General features: G+C 33.0%; 2 protein-coding genes across 4 annotated transcripts in view; one reads left to right on the top strand and one right to left on the bottom strand.

Annotated features, from left to right (window-relative positions):
* Positions 1–1,774: 1,774 nt before the first annotated feature.
* LOC126745489 (39S ribosomal protein L50, mitochondrial) lies at positions 1,775–8,208 on the bottom strand. The gene is made up of 4 exons (XM_050453389.1): positions 8,064–8,208; positions 7,824–7,927; positions 2,008–2,330; positions 1,775–1,951 (listed from the first exon to the last, which is right to left on the bottom strand). The coding sequence occupies exons 1-4, from the start codon at positions 8,124–8,126 to the stop codon at positions 1,830–1,832; spliced, it is 612 nt and encodes a 203-aa protein (XP_050309346.1). The 5' UTR covers positions 8,127–8,208; the 3' UTR covers positions 1,775–1,829.
* Positions 8,209–8,361: 153 nt separating this feature from the next.
* LOC126744317 (mediator of RNA polymerase II transcription subunit 13) overlaps positions 8,362–27,241 on the top strand; it is a 203,763-nt gene continuing 184,883 nt past the window's right edge. For all 3 annotated transcript variants that reach the window (XM_050451876.1, XM_050451798.1, XM_050451732.1), the window contains exon 1: positions 8,362–8,549. In XM_050451876.1, the coding sequence (XP_050307833.1) occupies positions 8,481–8,549 (69 nt within the window). In that variant the 5' untranslated portion in view covers positions 8,362–8,480. The remainder of the gene's footprint in view (positions 8,550–27,241) is intronic.

The raw sequence follows: 27,241 nt of genomic DNA, 5'->3' as shown, positions 1-27,241 counted from the left end.
AGGGCAAAGTGGTTCAGTTTGCTGATGATACCACCATTTTATGGAATCATAGAGATTCTGATAATGTTAGAGCCCAGGTTTTTAAGGATCTTAAGATTTTATCGGAGTGGTGTGCTGCAAACAGGCTTGTATTTAATGTGGGCAAAACCTTTATTATGGGATTTAAGTGTGACGTTCAGGGTCTTATGTTTAGTGAAAACTCCCCCTTGCAAAACAAAGAAAGCTGTAAGTTCCTTGGTATTACTATTGATGGTCGCCTTCGCTTCGAAGATCATATCCTAAATCTTGCATCAAAATTATCCTCTGGATGCTTTGCAGTGATAATGGCGGAGCATGAGCTGGGAGGGGTAGTTGCACGTTCAGTGTACTTTTCTCTTATTGAGTCCCACCTTCGTTATGGCTTGCCTTTTTGGGGTTTAAGCAACAAGGGATTATTAAACATAATTTTTGTGATTCAAAAAAAGGCAGTTAGATACCTATGTTCCGCTGGGTTAAGAGATTCTTGTAAACCTCTCTTTATATCTCAAAAAATCCTAACTCTTTTTTCTCTTTTTATCTTAGAAACAGCTACTCTTATTCATAAATGTCCTAAACCTCCCTCTAACACTGGTCATATGACTCGCCAGGTTAACGATTTTCCCTTACCAATCCCTACATCCTCCCTCACGAAGAACTCACTTATATACCTCAGCAAAAAAAATTTACAACCATGTTCCTCTATGTATCAGACAAATTTTAGAAGTTAAGAGATTCAAAAAGGAATTAAAATCACTTTTATTATCCAGGGCATATTATAGCCTTGACGATTTTTTTAATGATACCTTTTAACCTGTGCTCTGACATTATTTTAGTGTTTTAGTTTTGTTTCCTGTTAAATAATGTAATTTACTTCTTCTAAATTCTGTTTTATTGACAGCTTTACTTATTTTTTAAGGAAATTTATCAAAAAGATGCTTTTTTTTCTCAATCTGTTTTGTTATGATTAATTTTGGTAATGTGTGTGAATTTTATGGTAAAGTGTTTTAGAAGTTATGTTTGTTTGAAATTTAAAGTGAATTTGAAATTTTTTAGTTTTTTTAGTTTTTAGGATGCTTGTACACAAGATTTTGTTGTCTTACGTAATATAGCACATTTTCTTTCTTTCTTTCTTCTTCTATTGCTCTGGCTAAGACTTTCTCTGAGTAATGCCTATATGGCACGTAATTTTTGCCATTTCTGACATGGCTAAATGTTTTTTTATAAGTGCGCACCATTATCTCATACCATTCTAAAAAAGCCAATTTCATTTGAAAGCAATTTCTAACAATTTTCAAATAGCCCCCATGCCTTCTCAAATAGCCCCCAGTCACTTCTTAAATTACCCCACTCCAGAAAATACTGAATAAAAAAAACAAAAGAGTCCTAAAATGTTTATGTTACCAATACACCTTCCTAAAACCCCATACTTTTATTTGGATTAAGTGCCAATATCATACAATTAATCGGTTTAGATTTACAGAGTAAAGTTAACCACTTCCTCTCTCTAAAGTTAAACTCTTCCCAATTTCTCAATGAACGCTTATCCTGATATTTTTGTAAACGTCATTTTTGACAAATGACAGTAAGTCAAATAACTCAGGAGCGCCTCATGAGTTTCCTTACCATAAAAAAAAGGTGAAGATTTTTGGAGTAATAAGAAATAACAGCTTTAATTAAAACTAAATATAATTTAATTAAAAATTAAATACAATTTCGGTACGGAACTTTATTTTTATTGAAACAAAAAAAAACTTAGGTTTTTGGCCTGATAAGGAAGAAAAAAAAATTATTAACACTAAGTAAATTAAAACTTAATATTGCGGATATTTAATTTTCTGTAAATGCCCCTTGTACTTTTCCCTGCTTCGCAGTCCGGTTACCAGGGTGGAGCTCTCGGGGAAGGCAGTTCGCCCCCCGAACTTCGCATCCGTAGCTAAAAAAACAACCATTTAACCACAAATTTTATATTATTAAAATGTAAAATTTCACCTGGATGCCATCTGTGGTACTCGAACTGTACGTGCAAGTTCTCTGGCAGTACCATAGTCCTCATCCTGTCCATGGGAGTCCTAGTGTCCACCGGGGTGGCGTAGAACTTCAGCACGTCCTCGAGAGTCTCAATTTGATGGAGCATCGAGTTGGGAATGGTGCGCCCCAATTTGTCAGCGCACGCCGCAAACAAGTTAAATCGAGCGGATAAGTTTGTGAGTTTTGTGGTTAGGTCGGTACTTCCTATGCTCTCTTTGAACAGTTCAGTTAGGGTTTGTTCTAAGTTTTCTGGAGGGGTGTACTGTCTTTGGGGCCGTAGAAAACTGAAAGAGGAATTTAGTGTAGGAAAGTCAATACCATAGCAGAGTATTCAGTTTGGGTGTGTCATAAACACAGCATACGTTAAAATACAAATATGCCCAGCCAATCAGAGAAATTGAGAGTGGAGCAGCACTGCTGATCCTTTCGTGAAAGTTCGTACGTCAAATTTCGTTGCCGATTAGCTACGGAAATTGAAAATCAAGGCATTGGTTTTGTTTAACTTAACCTATATTGCAGATTTTATTTGCTTTGCTTGCTTCCTAATAATTGATTTCATTATCAACAATTATATCAACTTTGCGACTATTTGAGTGAAAATTCATGGTGTATAGTGTTGAGAGTTTACTCCATTATCTATACAATCCATATCTATGATGGTTTTAAGCTAAAAAACAAGCAAGTTAGTGTTTAGTCAAGTTAGTGAGTTTCATTACCTTTCAATAAACTTGCCAGTGTTTCTTAGTGCATAATTTCCTTTCACTTAAACCAATATTTGCACTTATCTGTTGCTGTCTGTTTTTTGCCAGACAATTATGGCATCACTAAGGTAAGATACATATAATTTTTTTTATTCTAATTTGAATAATTATTTATTTTGCAGTGAACAAAATGCAATCTGTGAAGTTTGTGATAAGGAATTTTCAAGCACATCTACCAGAAACAGGCATTGGAAAAAGTTTCACCCTGAATTTGTTGGGAAGGAACAAATAAAACACATTATGTCCAATGTGTACTAATGATATCCAGACATTTTCATATTTTAACTGTTTAAACAAACATTTGCTTGATATTCACCATATAACTGTCAAAGAATCAATTTTAAATTTTAGGAATTTTGAAGAATTCACATCTTGGAGGGCACAAGATAATAGGGAAGTAGATTATGCTTGTCAGACCCGAAATAAGTTTAAGAATGGGGAAGAACACATATTTTACAATTGCAATAGGAGCGATATCAGAGGTTGTACAAAGTGTTAGTTATCATTATCAAACATACATTCGCATTCAAGGAACATGTCAACAAGACCAAACTCAAATAGCTATCAGCATAAAATTGTACTAGAAGCCCATAACAAAGCCGAAAAAATGAATGGTAAGGTAGAATTTTTAGAATTTGGAAAATTTAAAGTACAAAGTGTTTCGGTAAGTGGTAAGTTCTATGTTGTGTCTTGTCATGAACTATGTGATGAGCAATGTCGCACTGGATACTGTAACATCTGTAAAATATGTTTTCATAAAAACAGATGTGAGTGTCCAGAAAATTCAAACCAGTACTTTGTAAACATATGCATGCTGTAGCCATTTTTAAGCAGAGGAGCGAGTTTGTTGTAGGTTCCCCAACTGTGAGTGAAGAGGAAGAGGATAATGTTTTGTTTGTTGATCAACCCACAACTAGCCAAATCAATTATCAGGAGGATGTAAACCATTTTATTCAGTAGAGTTCAAAAATGAAAGTCGATAGTTCTGCAATGGACTTTGAAGAAAATCGAGAAGTAGTTTGAGTAAAATATAAGTTACATTTTTATTACATCATTTATACTTATTTTAAGATTGCATTGCAAGAAATTTGTAGCTATAGCAGAAGTTTAGATAAAAATGCATTTGCCAGATTTATGGCTGTAATCAATACTATGTAATCAATACTATGCTGTACTATCCAAATAAAAAATAAGCTAGATTTCTTTGTGTATTTAATGGCTAGATAATATTTGAATTGTAGCTATTTTTTATGTTTGTATATTTTTTGTAAGGTTTTGGTGCAGGTTTCAAATTGTAAATACAAATTTTATGTAAGAGGTCATATACATAACTAGGTATAGGTTTTGTAAGGCTTAATTTGGTGTAGGTTTCAAATTGTAAAAACAAATTTTAAGACGTCATAGGTGTTGGTTTCTGTATAACTATTTTTATATCTTCTATTTTAAGACTAAAATGTTAGCTTATTTTGTATGTTAATATTCAGCTAATCATTTTCTATTACATTTTGTTTGCTATGTTTTTAATATTTTTTAGGGTGCAGAAAAGCTAATTAAATTAACTTGAAATTGACATGGAACGAGGGGGAAGATTCTCTGTGAGTATATATTTATTAATTAAAATGTATACAGAGCAGTAATTTTTTTTCATGTTACTATTGAATGGAAGTTTGAATGGTTTGGGCTGTATATACATGACCAGCAGAGATGACAAATAAGCTAAAGAAGTGCGAGTCTACATACTATATAAATACATTTAGCCTCTTTGCATTTAATTTTGAGGTTGTTGATATTAAAAATACCATAAATTATTATATTTAAATAACAAATAAATTTATAGATTTTTTATTATTTGAAATAAACAAAGTTAAAATATAATTTCTACGTTTTTTTTTTTTGTTTTCTGTTCTTATACTTTGACTTTTTAGTCATATTTACCCTTTATCCAGCTTTTCCAACCATATAATATATACTTTATATCAACCACTAAAGTATAATGTATAGAATATGTATAGTGGTAGTGGACAATTTAAAATAATTAAAATAATATACTTTCAAATAACCATTGACAATTATTATATTAACCCTGAAATGCTATTGTACGTAATATTTACGTGTGGACAGCACTGTTTAGCGTGTCACTTAAATTTTATTACCTTCTCCCACCTTAGCGCTCAGTAGTGCTCTAAGCGGTCTATCAGGAGTATGACACGCCTGAACTAGTTCGATCTGTGTATTTACAGTATTGGTTGAAGCCGAATTTCTAAAAGCCGACACGTATTTTTTACGTAGCTATAGTATTAACCGTATTTTATTTAGGACGTAATTTTGACGTGGTTATAGTGATAAGCAGTATTAGATTACAAAAAAATATCTCAAAAAAAGTTTAACAGATAGACAACCTGGAAGAGCTGTTGTACCGGAGTAGTGACTCTGACGATAGCGTAGCCGATCCTAATTTTGCTCCTGATGAGAACGACATTGAGGAAACGTTTGAGAATAACTTAAAAAACACCTTTTGTTACCCAGGTACTTTTCAAATTTCTAAAAGACGTCAAAACTCTAATATTGTTCAAGCTAGGTTGTCTACCCCAAGTACTTCGGTAAGTTTGTTTTTTGCTTTTTACGCCTTTGAAGTGAGTTTGTTTTTTGTAACGCCTGATGAAGTTACTCACTCTAGACTGCACAGTTGTTCCACAGGTTAAAAATTTACTAGGCAAAAATGGTTGTATGTGGAAAACTTAACCTAAAAAGAGAGAAAAAATACCATCCATAAATATTGACCAGATCCAACACAAGAGGCTAAGGAATTGCTACAACCAGTTACACACTTTCAGTGATTTTTCCTTGATACACTTTTAAACAAAGTCTTATTTTATACAAATCAGGAAATTATAAGACAAAATAAAAATTATAAAGTGGCATCACAAACTGTATCTGAAACAAATCTGGTGGAACTTAAATCGCTTTTGGGTCCATACATACTTTCTGCCTTAAAAGACAACCACTTATCAACAAAAGTTTGCTTCAATAAAACTTTTTCAAGCAAGGGACGCTTTGAATTTTTGATTGCGTAAAAGAAGTTTCAAACCAGGCACGTACAATTAGTAGGGTTTAGAGGAAAATGTCCCTTCAGGATGTACATTTCAAATAAACTGTCAAAGTATGGTCTAAAAATTGTAATGTTTTGTGATGAGGCGACGAAATATTTAATCAACGCCTCACCATATCTGGGTAAATCAACAAATACATATAGTAAATCATTAGTTGATTTTTTTTGTGGAGCAGCTTATGAAGCCTATTCATTGAACTACAGAAACGTACCATGGATAATTGGTTTACGTCTGTGCCATTAGTAGATCGGTTTGTAGCAAAACCATTTAGTCTTACGGTAGTGGGCACTATTCGGAAGAATAAAGCCTATCTGCCACTACAAATAATAAAGAAAATAAAAATGAACGACAAGGAACTACAATTTTTGTATATAGTCACAAAAGTACTTTAGTTTCATATGAAGCAAAGCAAAATAAAACAGTAAATCTTATTTCCAGAATCCACACTACTATTGGAAAAATTAAACCTGATTTAAAAAAGCCATATATTATAGAAACTTACAATTCAACTAAAGGGTCAGTTGATACCTTTGAGTAAATGTGCCAAAATATGTGCACTAACCGTAAAACTAAACGATGACCTTTGAGTTTTTGTTTTTATAACATGATTAACATGGCATCTATTAACTCGTATGTAATATATTTTCAGAATAATATTTGGCAAGGGGGAAAAACCATTATGTAGACAAACTTATAAATGACTGAACAAGAAAAATATATAGAACCTATTGCAGAGGATAACCAAAGAGAAAAAATTGTTCAACTTGTCCTTCAGCTAAGAGACGTATGACAGTTACCTACTGTCCCAAATGCAAAAAACTGATTTGTGAAGAGCTTTAAATTAAAATATGTCAGTAATGTTTTTAGTTTTTTCTACCTTTTTTATCCACGTTTATAAATTTTATGTTCAATATATATTTATAAAAACAGTATTTTTTCAAGTCTTTTATTTTCTGCTAATCCTTTTAAGAGTTTAATGTTTCAAGTATTTTAATATATACGTAAATTTTACGTAGCAATAGTATTAGCAGCCCATGAATTAGCGATAGTATTCCAGGGTTAATAAGGTGCATATTAGAATTATGACATAGAGGTATGTAAAAATGCGAACTTTAAAATGTTCACCATATATTGTTAAAAAATTTAATTGCCATTTATTTTTATTTTCTAACTTTTTTATTTATCCACTCATCCACCTATTAACCAATTAATTTATCAGCTCTACACACCAATTCAATTTCGTATCACCCCATTTTTAATATTTAACTAACAATAATAATTAAATAATTCATACATGGCGCTTACACGTATCGCTATATCAAATGATTAACAAATTTCGTCAATAAAAGAGATAATTTGCTATAAAAACCAAATCTGGCAAGTATTTATAAAATATTTTTAAAATAATAATTGATCACATGCTGTAAATATGAAAAAAAATCAATAATCCATTTACTAATAATAGCTAAAATATCTTCTTATTAAATGTTTTTAATGCATATTGCACTTTTCTTCTAAAATTTATAGGCATCATAAAAACCTTATTAAGCGCTCTCATTGGCTAGGCATATTTGTATTTTAACGTATGCTCATAAACACATATAAGATGGAATCCAATTATCCTGACCTCCTGTGACCGAAGAAACTCCCTGAGAGACTAATTGGCCATACCTTAGGGAGCCAATAGAATTAAAACTGAATTTTTGGAACATTTTCACATAAAATAAAATAATCTTTTAAAAGGATTCGATTTGAATTTGAGCGCGCAGCCTCAAAAATATTGACCGGCAGGTGGCGCCGCCGCCCCAAGCGGTAAACGACCCAACTAAAGAAAAAGCGTAAAATGGCCGCCAGCGCTAGTGCAAGTATAGTTGTCAAAAAAGGAAAGTAAAGACATGGTACACACCCTTTATCGGCGATAGATTGGGCCGTGGAATCCAGCTTCGGGGTAGGTTTTCTATCCAGACCTTTCCGTTTTTCCGCTTTCGTGGCGTACCATCTCGGGCAAACCTAAAAAATAACAATAACACTAGGAATTGTGACAGTGACTTTGGTGCCAAACGGGTGCGTTAGTGACCGTTTTAAGTGTCTTTTACGGGATTAACAAGTGTCTAGAAACTAAAAGGTACTAAAAAGTGATATTTACGGTTTTCGGGTTAAGAATTTGGGCAGTTTTTAACATGCCATGCCTGTAAAAAGCCGCCATCATTACTTTATATTGACAAACTTCGTAAAAACGAGTAACCGCTTACGTTCGGCGACGGTGCGGCAAGGTTAACTGCGAGTAAGAGAGATCCGACCGCGCGACGTACGTCCGGTATTGGTTCGAACGAGTAAAAATGTCTGTTCGTCGCCCGTTCGACAATTGACGGTTTAGTACGGCTTGTTGTTTCGTTGTTGACGCCGCCATTTTGCGATTCTGCTGCTGAGAAATTTGTTGAAAGGAAAAATCCCAAATTCGCGGTTTTCTTTGGGGTTTCGCGGCGCGTTCTTGTGGTGCTGTGCTTGTTATTGTGTCAACTAAACGGTTGTGGATTAATCAATTTTTCAACATGGATCAAATATGACGCACCCCAATTTCCAAACTAACGGGGCTAGTTTAGAAGATTGCCACACGAATTTCTTTGCTTTGGTAAGTTATTATCCCTTAAACGTAACATTTAAATTAAGTGATCTCGGTCGTTATCAATACTGACACCATTTTGCAACAATTTATATATATATGTATTTAAAAACAATATTCGGTACGTAACAATTTTGTTTATAAACTTCTATAGAGCTCGGTTAGGATTGCGATTAAGTGCTCACTTTCTCTTTCTCACCAGTGCATGGCGATCTGTTTATCGTTATTTTTATTACAATTATTTTATTCGTTAATCGTCGATCAATCAGAGACACACTTGGTCAATTTTCTCACGATCGGTTTTCAATGATAAAATAGTGAAAAAGCAGAGGCATGTACATTGCGGGTGTTCTAATGTGAACGAACGGCAAAGCCGCGACGTTGCCGCCTCCTGCAGGTAACGGTGTCGGGCCTACTATCTTAGAAACTGTTTTGTAACTTATTTACATGCTTTTTTTGTAACATGTTGCACTCGATAGCTCTGATATGAATAATTTTATTAAGTATTTTACTTACGGGCTAAACATTATTCACAATTAGTAACCCTGCAATACACATAACCATATAATATAGGGTGTTTCAGAACTATAGGATCAAACTTCTAGGGGTTACTAGCTACGTTTACAACGCGTGTACTAAATATTTAATACTTGGATCAAATGTCACAAGGACTATTTTTTCCGTGTGAATGGCAGCGCATTATGATTTGATATGGAATTTGATGCTTCCTAAACAGGGTTAAGGATTAAATTTTTTTTTCGGTGTAAACACACCTCGGAGTTATTTTGAAGTACCAAAATGACAAGTTTGACATTTTATTGGATGTTAGCTTAGGAGGCTTTTATTTTTTGTACACAAAAATTAAGAAGGCCTTGAAAAAAAATTAGAGGTTATGTCTAGTGTTGTAAAATGCTCAAGAATTTATTTTTCGAGAACGTTCCTCAAGCACAAACGAGAATTTTAAGCACATCGAGCATAAATGAAAAAAATGCAAAGAAAACATATTAGGAAAATATCTGAAATTAAAAATGTTTGTGTTTATTTATGTTCTATTTATTAAGTTAAACTTTCAAACAACCTATTGAGGAACTCTCCTCCGAACTATCCTCTTCCTCCTTGCGCTCGCTTGATTTTAAATCACTTAGAATTTCCGTTAAATCAAAGTCAGACTCAGAAGAATCATCTTCAATGGTATTAATTTCAGCCCCAGCTTTGGTAGTGAGTTTTATTTTTTTTTTATTTCGATTCCATTAAATTGGTGGAGGTGTTTGGCTGGTCGGTATTTGAGCTTATACTTTGACTCTTTAATTTTGTTTCTAAATTAATATTTGAAGCAACAAATGTCGATTTTCCCGCCCTCTCAGTGGTTAATCGATTTCTTGACGTCCTGATTTTTTAGAAATATTGGCATAACACTGGCTGCAAGATCTCTTTTTTTCAGTATCCTCAAGTATATGGCCAGTTTCCTGATTATCCACAGATGGGGTATCCTCATATTTTAGTAAGCCATTAATGACTTCTTCCCGGAATTTGGTGATGTTCATTTTATTCTGTGTTATTTGCTGATGGAGGATATAGGCCTTTACAAGTCCCGAACCGACAACTAGTTCAATCGCTAGTTTACGATACCACTTTACCCCATGAAGAAGGGAAGAATTGTAGGCTTTCATATGGTCCTATATTGCAATATAGGCTTTGTGTTTATTATATTCAGTAATACTTCATTTTAGTGTTTTAGTTTTGTTTCCTGTTAAATAATGTAATTTACTTCTTCTAAATTCTGTTTTATTGACAGCTTTACTTATTTTTTAATGAAATTTATCAAAAAGATGCTTTTTTTCTCAATCTGTTTTGTTATGATTAATTTTGGTAATGTGTGTAAATTTTATGGTAAAGTGTTTTAGAAGTTATGTTTGTTTGAAATTTAAAGTGAATTTGGAATTTTTTAGTTTTTAGGATGCTTGTACACAAGATTTTGTTGTCTTACGTAATATAGCACATTTTCTTTCTTTCTTTCTTTCTTTCTTTCTTCTTGGCTTTGTTTTTTCTTCTGAGTAACCATTTCCAGAATAAATTTTGTTGTCAACATGAGAACATCTCTTCGGTCTTTCTATTTCTTAATAAATATACCATTGTTACTCTCATTGGCAATATGCTCCCCACGTTTTAATTTTTTGGAACCACAACTTTTGAATTGTTTTTCAATTGCTGCATAATGTGCCCAGAATATATGACTGTTTTTCTATGAAGTTTAGAGGCCAGTTCGACAGATGTATATCGTAGTAGTTATCCGCAACGATTGTGCGTCCCTGGTTTAACAAATTATCTGTGAGTTTCAAGACAACATTGGAGGGTACTGACTGTCCTTGATTAGGTTCTTTTTCTTGCCCACAGTAGATTGAAAGATCGTCAAGATAACCATTTTCGAGGCATAGTTTAAATAATTTTATGCCAAATTTGTGGCGCTTATTGCTAATATATTGTTTGAATTTCAGTCTGCCTTTAAAAGGTACAAGAGTCTCATCTATACAGATAAACTCGCCAGGGACAATTGGAGACTGAAAATTCTCCAATAGTTTTGTAACAAGAAACTCGGTGTTTCTGGATCCTCTTCAGAACTTGAAGACTCAGAAACAGAAGGGTTATATTCACTCACATCCGGCGAAAAGTCATCTCTCAGAAAACACTTCGTCCCATAATGTGGCTAGATTCTCCTGTTCTTTTTCGTAATGACTCATAGTACTGGAACTAAGATTTTATGCTTGCAACAGTTTTCTTTTTCTTACAAAAGTGTAACTACACATTCATAGAACTAGCATTATCTGTAACAAGACCAACAACCTTAATAATTTATTTATTTATTTATTTATTTATTCATAATACGGGAAAACCCCATTAACTGTAAATTTTACAAAGCAATAATATTTACATAAACAACTTTCATAATCTAAACATACTTAAAAAATTAATACTAAAGTAAAAAACACCTATACTACATATACTAGAAACAACCTTAATAATTTATATGCAAGAATGTAAATACAAAACTTTATGCACAATTATGAAGTAAGTGACCTCTTTAGATGCATTAAGGAACTTATGTTAAACACATCAATATTCGAATTGTTTAACAAATTCATATACCTATCCATAGGATTGTTAATTCCATAGGATGTTCTGTGGATTGGAATGTTAAAGGTTACATTATGGCGCAACCCGTGATGAGGAACATTAAATCGTATGCGACCCAACAGATCGTATCGACCGTATGCGACCAAACCCAATTTGCTCTATAATTTTTTGCAATTCTTCACTTATGAATTCAGCAGTATGTCGCTCAGTACCAGTGGCAAACGTTCTAAAAAGTACTGGTTGTGGAGTAGTGACTACTACATTTATGACCTCATTTCCGACACCAAATGTTAACGCTATGGGAACATTGGGATTCATGCTCATTCGTGCTCTTGAGAATAAACGTCACGAAAAAAGTCGTGAACGTTCTTCGGGAATAAACGGGAACGTTCCATTGTTCACAACACTAGTTATGTGCTATAATTCTTTTTTTTTCTAAACTCCTTTCAATTGACATTTTGATCCTGGAAATAATCCTGCACTAATTTAACCCTCAAAATGAATCCTTGTAAACAGGGCTGTACTAAATAAAAATAGTTTATCATTTGATCCATGGACCTAATAGATCTGCAGATTGTCAACATAACTATTCAGTGGAACAGTAGAAAACATTCGAGTATAAGGGATCCATGTCTGGCAAAGTATCACTATGGCGCTAATATGCGTTAAAATTTAAAAGACAAATTGCTTAAATGAGGTATTGAGAACCAGAGCGGACTATCCCTGACTAACTTTAAATGGAGATAATTAGGTTTAAATAATATGCATTTTTTGTTATTTTTTTTGTATATTTCTAAAAGGTTATATTTGAATTTAATTTATGTTGCCATACTAAAAATTAATTAATTTCCATAATGGACTATAACCAAATAATACAAATTATAAATTTTTTTAAAAATTTTTTTCTGCAAAAAAAAATAGAGAGAAAAACTATTCATCATTTTTATCAACTATAGGAATTTCATCCCGTGCTGCTGACGAACAGTTTAAAGAGTGAAAAAAATTGTGATAAATTGGCGGAATGAACTGAGTTAACTCTAGATCTTTTTTTTTTTACAGTTACACAGTGTCCAGTAGGGTATAATAAAGGCAAAGGTCATTTGAACAACTTTAAAAGGATTTTTTTTCTTTGCACTTGTAATGACATTAACCCAATCATTAGGAACATAAATATTGGAAAAGAATTTTTAATTTTTTTCAATTACACTAAAGTCTCTGTCACAAACTAAAAATGAATGACCGCTAACCAAAAAGTTATGCTGAATTTCTTCTACCATAAATTCCTGAGATTGAACAACATAATGGCAAATTAAAGCTATTTTAATGTTTCTGTTCTGACCTCTTTGCTGTCAGAATATAAAATAACTTTCTTGGACATTATATTATGTTTAAAATAATACATAAGGCCTAAAGACCCAAAGAGGTATGTTGTCTTTCTTTGAACTGGTTTCCTCATATAACTGGAATTTTGTGACAGAGGAGAGTATAGCTGTCAATGACCGTTTCAAAATATTTCTATCTTCTCTAGAAAAAGCATATACTCAATCTTTTCCCCTGGAAACATATAGGGTGAGGACCGATTAGAGAAATACAATAACTTGGTTTGACAATAACCTAAAAGCCATGCGGGATCATCTACAGCTTCTGAGTGGAGTGTCTCGACAGTGCAAAAACAGTAATTTTGAGGGGGAGTTTAAGGACTTTCAAAAAGTTTATAGAGCTGCTATACAGGAGGCAAAAATAAAAGCCAATGATAAATTCATCTCATCAGCTTCTAATCCAACTAAGGCCGTATGGCAAGTTGTTAATAGTAGTTTAGGTAGGTCAAAAACGAAAAAATCTCATGAAAGTAGTTTAACGGCTGACGATTTCAATAATTTCTTTTCACATATTGCCCATGATACTGTTAGAGACATTCCAATGTCGCAAGGTGACCCAATCCAAAGTCTCTCTGTTCTGGGTATGCCAGAGAATGTGTTCTCTTTCTCTCCAGTATCATTCATAGAAGTAAGAGAGATTATTGATGGCTTAAAAAATAAGACTAGTCAAGACATCTATGGGCTAAATGTCAAATTAATTAAGTCTGTTAAAAACATTTTCATAGCTCCAGTAACAAAACTAATAAACAGATGCTTCAGGGAGAACACTTTTCCGGGTGTGCACGGATCAGCCAAGGTAATACCTATTTTTAAGAAGGGTGATCCTGATAGGCCCGAGAACTACCATCCTATCTCCTTGCTGCCCATAATCTCAAAAATCTTTGAAAAATGTATTGCTGCTCAACTTGTGAAACTTTTTGAGGGTAACAATCTTTTCACATCCAGCCAGTTTGGTTTTAGAAAGGGTAAAAGTACCACTATGGCCATTTTACTTAGTTGATTACTTGTTAAATGCTTTTAATAACTTGCAATATGGCAGTGTCTTGTTCTGCTATCTGAGCAAGGCATTCGACTGTGTTCCCCATAACATATTGCTGCAAAAACTTTCTAAATATGGACTAAGTCCCAACAGTGTTAAACTTCTCGCTTCCTATCTGGCCAATAGAGATCAGATGGTAAGTGTTGGTGGGGTGTCATCAGCAAAAAGTGGGATAACCATAGATGTTCCCCAAGGATCTGTTTTGGGGCCTGTCCTCTTTTTGATCTATATAAATGACCTACCATTAACTGAACCATCTGGTAAATTCACCATTTTTGCTGATGACACAACATTGGCATGTGCTGAAGATACTCTTGAGACTGTGGAGAGGAAATTGAGAGTATTGCATCTCAACGCAGACAAGACCAACAAAGTTATTTTTTCTCTGAGACCAGCTGACATATCAAAGGATTTTTCTGTTAAGTTTCTGGGAGTTTTATTGGATCCTCTACTTCACTGGCATTCCCACATTAATATTGTTGCCGGAAGGCTAAAAACATCTATATATGCCCTTCATCGCCTAGGTGGATGTTTATCTGAATCTGGCTTAAGAACAGCCTATTTTGGCACCTTCCATCCCATAGCCACATATGCTATTCTAGCGTGTGGTATGCCCCACAAACAAAAAGGTTGTTTTCACTACAAAGAAGGGCAATCAGAATTTTGGGTAGGCTGGGTTGCAGGGAGGATTGTAGATCTGTCTTCTCTATGAAGGGAATACTTACCCTACCTTTCGTATATATATTGGAAAATCTTTTATGGGTACACAGGAATAGGGATCGGTATAAAGTACATGGTGATATACACAACTATGGTACTAGAAACACAAATAGGCTAGTTCCAATTTACCAACGCTTAACAAGGTGTCAGAGTGGTCCCGGATTTCTAGCTGTTAAGTTATATAACAAACTTCCTATCGACTATGTGGATTTAGATTTGGAAGATTTTAAGAATAAAATAAAACAAATTCTAGTCTCTAATGCCTTCTATTCAACTGAAGAGTTTTTAAACTTCACATTCTATCTGTGATATTGAGTACCTACCTATATATTGCATTTTATTTAAGACATATTGTGATTGTGTATTATTCATAGTATGTATATCAATCATTGTGTTTTGGTTTTAATGAGTTTTATGTAGTGTTTTAGGAAAAATTTTCTTATCAATTTTTATAAACAGTCACCCTATTTTTTAACTTTGTAATTCTTGACTTGTGTGAATACTATTTTGTATATTGGCATTAATAAATTGATTGATTGATTGATAAGACATGATCCAATTTCTTGTGATCAAGACATGATCCAATTTCTTGTGTTTTTATGTCAGCTTTAAATGTAACAGAAAAGTATATAATTAAAATAATGTATTTTAAAAACAGAGGATACCCAACTGAATTGCTATTTCATGAATGCAAATTATTGACATTAGAACAACTCTACATAGTGGCAGCACTTACATTTATGTTAAAAACAGATTGTTATAAACAGGAAATATCTCATCAATTAAATACTAGAAATTCATCTCGGCAAAATGTTAATATACCTTTAGTAAATAGTTCAGCCATACAGAGACATGCCTATTTTCTTGGTCCCAAACTGTACAATTTCCTGCCTCTTTCACTAAGAACAGGAAACTATCATCAAATTAAACATAGATTGAAAAAATGGCTTATTGATAGTGAGGTAGCTATTAATAATTTTGGCTAGATTAACTTGTTAATTCCTTCTCACTAAATTAGCTTAGTCTCCTTCCATAAATTAACATTTTTGTTTATTGTTCATTCACTTAAGTATTTCTTAAAAATGTAAGTATTAACTACTGCACACACAGATTTATAATCCATTGTGCAGTTTAAAGTAAATTGTATAAAAAACAAATGTATTAAGTTTGAATAAATTGAAATTGAAATAATTGCCTTTTATAATAGATTATACCTGTAGTGATGACGGGCATAGGCAATGTTTTCATCAGATCGAAGGCTTTAACTGTAACTTTGTCCTGTGACATTTGGGAATCTAGACTTATGGCATCGCATAGTTGTTGGTCTTTACATTGGTGAAGTTCTAGTTGAAAATTTAGTTCCTTTTTCTTTCCTTTATCTACTTCATATTTTAATTTATTTTGTAAAGCGTCACATTTATTGCAGGAGTCTACAATAGGTGGGTGAAAAATGAAGATCAAACTTACTGTTAAATACATCAAGGAACTTAAATTCTGACACAGGATTAGCTACTTTTTTCTTATACTCAGTATAAAGAATTCTAATATTCATGTCGGGACAAAGATACTTTCTGTCTGTCTTATGCCTTGAGTAATGGGAAACATAGGTTGGAAAGGTTCTAATGAAGTCACAAACATCTTCATCATCATTTTAATTTTTTATTCAAATTTCTTCATCAAACATCATCAATTTAATTTTTTCTATGGGTGTTTTGTTTGCAGGAGGGTGTGGGTCTTGTTGATCCTGTGGTAGCATTAATTTATTTTTTTTCTTAAGGGTTCTATCAAGTTTACCGCCTGACACCATTAGAATTTGTTTAAACAAGTTTTTACATATTTTAACGTCACTTCCTTGACTGTGTAAATAATATTCTCTCATCATATGTTTTGATTTATTAGTAGGAGTAGCATTATTTGTTGTTTGTTTTTTTTTCCATTCACTCTCGCTTCTCATATGCTTTCTTCTAACAAAGATTCTTGAAAAACCTTGTTATCAATAGTATTACTAGAATCGCTCTCGGGTTCTGACTGTGAAATTGAAGGCTATGGTAATCATCAGAGCTTCCATTGTCTTCAAATTCTGAGGGCTCACTTTGACCATCTGAACTTGTTTCTAAAAGTTAGGTTAGGATTAGCTAAATATTGATTTACTAAAGTTTAAAAAACAAAAACACCAACCTTTTATTTCCTGGGACGTCCCTGGACCTGAGCAACTAGTTGAGGCCATATTTTTTAAAGTATTAAATGTTACCACGCGTATCGTTTATGAACTGGACTAACCCATGGTAAACAATCTTTATCATAAATACCAAAGCGGATTAAGCCACATAGTTCGCTCTGGCACCTTTATCATTAAGATAAATCGGTAAGGTAATCATTAGTCTAATATCTATGATTTCGCGGGATGGTCCGCTCTGGTTCTCAGTGCCTCAAATATGCCTTAATGCATTTAATTTTTGCCTTTTGTATATATTATGATATCATCACCATAATTGTTCAAAATGTCTTCTTCCAACTTGAATACACTGAAATAAATACATTTAAATGTTGCACACCATTTCAAATGCTGCTATAATTCGTCCAATGAAGTCTCATTCTGTTTCTACTGGAGTTTCATAGACTAAACTTTACATTCCCTGACTGGAAAAAAACTAGTGACATTAAATCAGGTGACCTAGAAGGCCGTGAAACCGCTCTAACGCTGTCAATTCAATGGTGCTGAGTGAAATCCTCACATACTTGGACAGAAAGTTGGCATGCTCTAAATTTTCTGAACTGTTAAGTTTTGGTGAATTAGTATTTTTGCTTATCTAATAAATTTATTTATTTTCTAAATTATGCAGGATATAGCCACTTCTATTTGAGGTTGCTTTGTGATTTTTATAATCATTTTGTTGGCATATATAGAATTATGTTTACAAGGCGCACATCTATTAGGTCCATGGACCAAATGATAGACTATTTTTGCAACAATAAATAGCTTAATTTTTACTGAAATATCTTTGGGATTATTGGTTTTTATTTTATTAGGGCCTACTCGCATGTTAAATACACTTTTTTTTAAGTCTATATGAGGAACATTTTATAACACCTTCTGAAAAATTCTACCACCTCCTTTTATAGTTTATAAGTATGTTAGTACTAGTTGCATTTAGAAAGTCACTTAATTTGTATATTTTTAGGTTGTATAGCAGTGTTCCCGAGTACCAAATATCCATCCCCTATCCCTTACCTAATCATGGCAAAGTCCTTATGTCCTGTAGGCAAATTAACTAAAAGATGTATGTTTTGTGTCACCTGGATCATTTACAAGCTTTCAGTTATTATTTATGTTATCTTAGTGCTTAATAAAACTTTGAAAATGTATTTTTTTTTTTTTTTAATAAATGAATTGGCCTCAATATCTGAATGAATAACAGCCAAGTGAATACTATCATTTATCAGATAATTTTAGCTAATCTTTGTATAAATGGTTATTTTTAAATGATTAATTATTAACATGGAAACGAGTAATTTGACTAAGTTACTGCTGTTTTTATTAATAATTAAAATAAAATGAGTGCCTACAAACCTGCGTGCAAACCTATATGATTTGCATAATAGTAAACATTATAGTTGATAATTAAATTCAGTATTGAGCTACTTTGAACTGTCCAAAATTTTTTTTATGTAGTTAAATATCATTATAGGGTATGTTAAGGTGCATTCCCAACTGATATTTCCTAAATAGCCTTCTCAGTGTGAGGTATAAACCTGATTAATTTTTCAAGGTCGCGTCGAACGCATCGCGCTAGAAACCGTTTTATTACATCGTGAATTAGTCGACCCGTAATATTATTTTAAGGCTATACCCGGCTAACATTGATAGAAATAATAATAATTGATCTTTCACGTCGCCAGTATAATGAACGCGGTTTCTATAACTAGCGCGATAAGCTTGGCAACAGCGTATTTCATACCATTACTTTCTTATTAGGTAGCGTTTTTATTTAATCTGCCTGTTCATTGATTATAATAGAAATACTACTTTAGTAGGACGTTTCAGTTTTATATGGCCATCATCAACTTTATTATCCGTCTAATTAATTTAATACTTTTCAAGATAATGTGTCTGAGCGAGATAGACTTCTGTTGGTAATATTAGTGTCAAAAACAAAGGTCATGTTGACACCAATAATACTTTCATATTCGACAACCTCATTATCTAACCGCACTGTTTCCTCGCAAATGTTTGCGAATGTTTTATCGCGGTTTTCGTTGATAGTGGAGAGATTGGGCATGTAGGTACATGGGATTCAATAAAGTCCACTTCTTCTCTTTTAAAAGTGATTTATGGCAACCTCGAGACGGTAGTGGCTCTTATGAGCGGTCAAAATTGTTTTTACCTGCTCCGAAACACCCTGCAATGTCGGATTAAATTAGTTGAGAATGTTGTGAGTTCCAAATAAGTAGGTATCGTGTTTCCGTTGGGCGTTCAGTGTGAAAAAAGGGACTTAAATGTAATGATATTGAACAGCTAATCCAAATTCTAAAACTGATTTCATGATATTGAAATATTAATCGGTGACACCAATATAAATATCTTAGTACTTAGGCTCAGTAGGGCTTTTTATTTTTCATAAATTTAACAACAAAATTTGACACTGAAACCTGTCTGGATCATATATTTAAAAAAAAGAAATCCAGTACCTAATAGTGAAAAACAAAAGTTTCAATCTTCTAGATTGGATTGCCATATAACATATCATATATCATGGGTCTTAATCCCAAGAGTAATAATGATCCACCAAGATATCGACAATCACATGAACCCGAGAGAAATTTATATCACACATGTGACAGATCTGATTAAATATAGCGCATATTATATATAGTGGCAATTTCAACAGGATGTTAGTATGAGGCCTAGGCAGAAAGAATGTTAAGGGATGTCTAGCATTAAGCCTAGGCACCTAGCTACAACTGTACACCAGAAAGAAGTACAGGACTATCAATGAATCCATTCAGTAACCCATGCAGGAATTTTACAGAGAAGATCATTCTTCTGAGATGTAATGGATGTAGATTGAAGTGTTCCAATAGTTGCCGATGATCAAACCCCCTTAACTGGATCTATGCCATCCTGCCTGAAGGCTAAAAACTTAGCAAATCTATGCTGACCAGTTTCAAGGAGACCAACATGATTCTGATAGAGCGGGTTCCATATAATCCAGCCAAACTCCAGTTTTGATCTCACAAAGCAACAGAAAAGCATCAGTCTTAATGTAGATTCCAAAGTAAAACTAGATCAGTAATTTGCTCTAATCTACTCAAAATAATATCATTAATAAAGTAATTAAAATTTAAGGGTGTTTTTGATCTGGTAACTGACCACACTACATTTAGCCGCATTCAAGCCTAACCTGTTAACAGCGCACCATTCCTCCAATGTATTTAGGCAGTTCTGATGAAAAACACAATCCTCCAAACCATATACATTTAAATGTAGCTTCAAATCATCGGCAAAAGCCAGCCTATGACAAGAAGTGACTCAATCAAGTCAGTTATAAAAAAACTAAACAGGAGCGGACCCAGGTGTGTAGATTATTTTTTATAAAAGTCAAACATTGCAAGATGAATACACATGGAAAATTGAGGATGCCAAGTTCAGAATAACAGTGTCGACACAGTGCCCCAAACCAGTCATAGCCCTTATGCTCCTGTGCTGTAAACCAGATATCTTCTCCCCATGAGTAGAGTGACCCCAGTTCAGCACAGCATATGACATAACGGAGCTAAAGTAACCATAATAAGCCAACAACAAAACTTCCCTTGATACAGAGCTGGATAGATTTCTTATTAGAAAAGTTATTTTTGATAACTTAGATGCCAGCTGAATAATGTGGTTTTGCCAAGTGAGACCAGAGTCAAGAAGTACACCCAAGAACTTTACAGATTCATCATGTGGCAGATCTATTTGAGAGTTTCAAAAAATAAGGCAAGTCATTTACATAAATAAGGAATAAGAGTGGGCCTAGAACGGATCCTTGTGGTACTCCATGATGTAATGGCTGTTTATCAGATACAGTAGCATTGTATGACACATCTTGGAGTCGGCCATACAGGTATGACCTGACAAAGGCAATGCTCTCTGAATGAAAGTTGTAGTAACAGAGCTTGCTTAATAAAATTTCATAAGATACACAGTCAAAAGCCTTTGTCAGGTCAAAGAATAAACCATAGGTGTTGAAACCCATTTCCAGACCCCTTGATGAAAAATCCACAACTCTCAATTGCCTGTTACTCCTGAAACCAAACTGACCCTGCATGAGGAGATTGTTATTTTCAAAATGTTGGTACATTTGATCCTTCATGAGTGATTCCAGAATCTTTGAGAAAATTGGCAACAGTGATCTTGGGCGATCACATCAACACAACACATCATCAACTGGACCTTTGTTTTTATATATTGGTATCACTTTACCCACCTTATAGGATGTAGGAAAAATGTTTTCTTTTAGCAGGCATTTAAGAGATTTGTCAATGGATAAATGATAATATTTTTAATTGTTTTAATGAGTTTAACGTTAACGTCAAAACAGTCTTTGCTCTTTTTATTTTTAAGAGAGTTTATTTTATCTCTAACCACATTGAAAGTCACCTCATGAAATTTAAAAGAGTCATCAGTGGTGAATCTACCAGCAGTTAAAAATGTGGAAAAATTGTTTGTGGGTGTAGGTAATTCTGAGACTATACTTTCTGCAATGTTAACAAATAAGGTATTAAAAGTTTGAGCAGTTTGATTTTTTGAAGAAATAGATGTAGCATTTTTTGAACTAATTAAACTCCACATTGCTGCCTGCTTATTTTCCGAGCTCTTAATAAAGTTGTCATTTGCAGCTTTTTTGGCTTTGCACAGCTCTCCCCAATAGGACTTTTTATACTGAGTTAACTCTTGCTTAGAAACCATAGTAGGGTGCTGCAACTGAATACTATGTAGTGCTCGTAACCTTTCCCTCATGTTCCTAAGATGTTCACTAAACCATGAAGGTTTGTTTTCTTTAATGTGTATTCGTAAATTATGATAAATTTGCTGTATTTTTTGAATGACTTGTTCTGGTATTTATGGAGATTTAAAATTGTGCCTGTTTCATTGGGGGTGGAGGGGGAAAGTGATAATACTGATTTTTTTTTCCTTTTATTTTTTCTTCTTTTCATTTTGTTATTGAGGTTCAGCTATTGAGGTACTGGTTTGTGATAATAGTGTTTTAGCAGTAAAAACTTAATATTATATGAGTAGGAAAGAAAGAATAATTGATTTTCATGGTGTTCTCACCAGGCAGCATATGAAACTTATAATATACTAGACTAACAATATTATACTGTAAATGGTTATTGTAATTATTTTCTGAAATATATTATTAAATAGAAAAAAAAATAAAGATATAAAAAAGACTTCCAAGAACTTAACATAATATATTTTCTTGATTCCATCAGATTGACTGTATACGATAGAAACGCTGTTAATGTCAGAACCATACCTTTTAAGATCGTTGACCCACTACCCACATAATAAGTGGATCTTTTACTCTGCTCCCTCTTTTATCAGGTCTATCTAATTCTTTAGGGCTTATAGCCCCAGACACCCTATTACAGTTTTTCAAGTTTAACCAGATGTTGACTTGTTCAGTTTTAAAGGTGCTACATAGAGGGTGGTTCAGATCTTACCTTTATTGCAGAACAAATACTGTATTAAAGAGATAGTGGGCACATGATCCCCAGAAACAAATGCCATGGGGAAGATGTGATTACATAAGGGTATGATAAGCATTTTTTGCAATGTCAGCATCTAAGTTCTTAGAATTTTAATTATGTGTTCCTAAAATTTCAATCTGCGACCAATTGTCAATCCCAAAAGCTGCAACACTGTGGAGTTGAAATCGGCTTCTCATTTATAGTAACAGAATTCATCGAACATTTGAAACTTAACAAAGTCGACAACAGTTTTTCTGTATGGCACATTTGGCTTTATACAATAAGGAAATTACAGTTTTTTATGATTATGCTTGATAATGTAGGTATTGAAAGGAGAAATTGACAATCAAAATTGTCATCTAAGTTTTTTCATTAAATTATTCTATCCTAAACAAAGTTGTATAAAAATATAAAAAAAACAAATAGTTGTACCTATGTGTGTGTATGTGTTGAATTTGTCTATTTTTTAATTGTGTTTGATAAAGATGATCTATTTCTTTCTTCTCTTTTTTATGCATAAAAATGCAAGTTGATAAATAATTTTTGAACATTGAACATTTTTTCATTATATAACAGATTGGTTGCATAAAATTTACTTTTTTTATTTATTAATTTTAGAACGTAGTTTTGGACAATTTGTAGATGTCTTAATGTAGTTTTATAGGTTCCTCCTCATACCACTATTCCATAACACAATATAGATTCTACCAAGGATTTATAAATTAAAATTGACCAGTTGGCATTTAAGATCTGCCTTAAAATATAAAACTTATATACTAATTTCCTAACTTTAGATGCTACATTATTTATGGGATGTTTCCATTTAAGATTTTGATCCAAGATATTTTGTTTGGTCAGAAGATTTTATTACACCACTCATTAATTAATCACTCACTCTTATGCATTTGAAAGGTGGCCTACTAGTCATTTTTGGGGAAAAACTACAACACTGTGTTTTTTTAAGGTTTAGTGACAATTTAAAATGGTCTAGCCAATGTTTGACTTTATTAAATCCTAATTTAACCCTTTCTTTAGTTTCTCCCACATCATTCTTTTAAATATTAAAGCTGTGTCATCTGCATATGAAATAACTTCACTGTCAATATTTATGTTAAGTAAATAATTTATGTATGTAATAAATAAAATAGCTCCAAGAATTGTACCTTGTGGTATGCAGGTTTTAATTTTCTCCAGGCCACTTGTTAAGTTAGTTATTATAATAGTACATTGGGTACAATCTGATAAGTAGCATATTCTAAACAGTTCCAGCACAGTGACTCTAACACTATAATGCTCTAAAATATCCAGTTTTTTTATTTTAATTATCCAAGTTTATTGTGTCAAATGCCTTTGTAAGGTCCATGAAAACAACATTCATTTTAAGGCTGTTATCCATGTTTGTGGAGATTTTAGAGGTAAGACACTGTATTGCATCAGTGGTGCTAAATGTTCAAATCTAATATTCAACAATAATTATTTTTATCTAGCTTAAATAAACAGTCTTCATGGCGGCATCGGGATCTCAAAATATAATCATTAAGAACAAATTTATGGGTTTCGAGACTTTTATCGAGATACCCCAGCATAAGCACTTCTTTTATAAATTGTATAACACTATATGGATTATGTGGTTTTTCGTTCCTATTTAGTCTGTAACTTTATAAGGATGAAATAACATCTTAATTTCTTTGCAACAGTTCTTATAATATTCCATTAATAAATCATTATATACAATATATTCATTTGTGCCTTTTATTATGTTCTAACTCGAACATTAAACCCCTAAAAGCATATTGATTTTTGGATAATACATTCACATCACAGAAAAATTTTACCAGCCTGCACTTTATTGCTTTCTCAATAATTTTTGCTAGATTACTTATCAAAGTAATGATGGGCCCCTAGTTTTGAATTTTATTTTTTGATTCTGATTTGTGTATCAGGGTAATAACAGATTTTTTTTTTAAAAATGGGACTATTCCGCTTTTATATATTAAGTTAATGATATATGTCAGAAGTGAATGACATGTTTTTAATAAATAAGCAGATAATCCATCTTTACCTGGGGCCCAATTTGCTTTGATACAGGATTTAAGAACATGGAGCAGTTTAAAATATCGGTTAACTGAGGGGATGTGTCTGGTACAACAATCTTTTGTTCTAGTTTTATCTCTAAATTTATAAAATAATTATTACAGAAATTTACCATTTCTGTCTCACTTTTAAATTCTGTATCATCATCTTTTGTAATTTTAATTTGCTTATTACTCCTTATTTTTTCATGTCCTGTTAGGCGGTTTATTGTTTCATATTGTTGCTAATTTCTTTTTTGTAGTAATTATATTTAACTTTCTTAACTAATGTGTCAAGGCTATTTCAGTAGGCTTTATATTCTAACTCAAGTAAGGGATTTGTAAATAATCTCCTTTTTAGATTATCTCTGTGCTTTATTAAGGTAATTAATCCATTTGTAATCGATGGCTGGTTTTTTTTTCTAGTTTTGACAAGCACTTTAGAATGTTCTATGGAATTCAGTAAATGGGATACAAAAGTCTCTGTTGCCTGTTATTTCTTTTTTTTTTGTATAAAATGATTCGGTCTCGATGCAGTAGATACATACGCCACTGGTAGAATTTAAAAAAATATGCAAAAAGTGCTTCTTGATGGTTAAAAACTGTCCCAAATTTCATAGAAATATTTAAAGCCCTGTAAAAGTTCTAAATAAAAATATGTACCTAATTAGAATTTCTTGGTTAAGATCTGATGGACCACTCCGAATAAACAATGCCGGCCTAAGTCCTATAGTAAGAGTTGAGCCCTCTCCATTTCCATCAAAGTAATTAATTCCAAATCCTACTACTGTGTATTGTGCTAATCGTCTGTGCAATCTCTGACTAATACTCGAGACAAATTATTATACAACCTTGACCCAAAATTTATCGCTAATAAGATGTCGGCGATCATCTGTGTGCTCATTGAATCGACTGTAGCGATTCAATTGCTTGGGAGTGCCTACTGTTATATAAAATTACTCATTTAAGCACGAATCGACTCTAAATTAAAGTTTAAACCGATATATAACTTATGCATTTTATGATTGCCTCAATAAACTTTAACCTATTCTCTCTATATTACTTTTAGGTACTGAAACTTTTTTAGAAGTGTTAAAATCAACAATTCAATTAGCAAATACAAGTCGGTCGAATATGGGTGCCCTGTACTATTTACAATTTATGTAAATGGGTTATTTGGGATAATTAAAGAGGAGCAGGGACAGCTAGTATGTTTTGCTGATGACACAGCACTGATTGTAACGGGCAAGACTTGGCTTCAAGCAAAAATTAAAGCTGAAACTGCACCTAAACATATAAAAGACTGGTTTGATCAGCATTGTTTAACACTTAATGCCAGAAAGTCAGTTTTCCTGAACTTTTCAGTTGGCAAGACTAATTCATCCCAAGTCACAAAGTTAAAAGTTTATCAGTAAGAATGCCAAGATATTGCTAAGTGCCAATGCCAAGTTCTGTCAGTTGCGCAAGTTTATGAAGTTCAAAACTGAAGTTAAAAATGGTGTATTCTGCTACTGTTGAGTCGACACTTAACTATTGCATCTTGGCATGGGGGGCTTCTTGTCAATATGTATTAGAGTCATTGATTATTACTCAAAAATACTTACTAAAGATCCTTCATAATAAAAATAAGATGTACTCTTCAATCAAATTATTTAAAAATGCAGAAGTGTTAACGGTAAACCAGATTTATATTAAGTCTATAGCTATATCTATAGATATATAAATTAAAGTAATTAGATACCCTTATACACACACACAGCATACTCCATTGTGTATAATATATTTTTGGTTTAAGATGTATTATTTTTATGAATGAATAAATAAATTAAAAAAAAAAAATTGGCGTTGGGGCGCCTGAAAGGGCCCAACTAGTCAAATAGCAAGTGCCCTTCTACTTTCAAGTGTGGCCCCTTTTTTAGGTTTGGTCTTTTAGACTCGGTTATTGTGTAAAGGTATGCGGATAAAAGCGGCATCACCGTTGCCGACGCGCTCCGCCCCCGCACGCACCACGTGAAACACATGCGCCCCGATGTTGGTCGATGCTTCTCTCGGAAATCCGAATTATTGCGTGTGTGTGTGTCGCACGTAAAAGGTATAGCCAACTTGATTATTTGGCATTCCGTCGCAATAAAGCACATTTTTGTCGTTTTATGTATGTATAGGATTTTGGAGGACGTTAAGTGATTAATGACCGTTTCTTAAACTTCTATTTAGCTGAGAAATCGAAAATTTCAGGTTGAACGAACCCTGCTTTTTTATTGAGAAACGTCATTTAGAATGTGGAATGAATTCCAAAAGTTATCAGCTACGTTTACAACGCGCGGATCTATTAGGGGTCCATCAAATGATAGACTATTTTTATGTAATACAGCCCTGTTTACAAGGATTGATTTTTGAGGGTTAAATTAGTCCAGGATATCAAGAAGAATTATAGGACATAACCTCTAAATCTTTAAAAGTGTTATTGTTTAAAGATAATAAAAATAAACTAATAATTTCTTTTTTAAGGCTTAAGCTTGTCCTCTGTATTTTCTTTTTTATTTTTGTGTAGAAAAATAAACAGCCGTAAAAAATAAACGTTGATATAACAACATCATCTGCAAACGCAGCTATATAGTTGCCAGG

Source organism: Anthonomus grandis, chromosome 1 (genome assembly GCF_022605725.1).
Source record: "Anthonomus grandis grandis chromosome 1, icAntGran1.3, whole genome shotgun sequence".
Taxonomy (NCBI): Eukaryota; Metazoa; Arthropoda; class Insecta; order Coleoptera; family Curculionidae; genus Anthonomus; species Anthonomus grandis.
The sequence above is the reverse complement of the archived record's forward strand: the minus strand, read 5'-3'. Positions and strand labels throughout refer to the sequence as shown.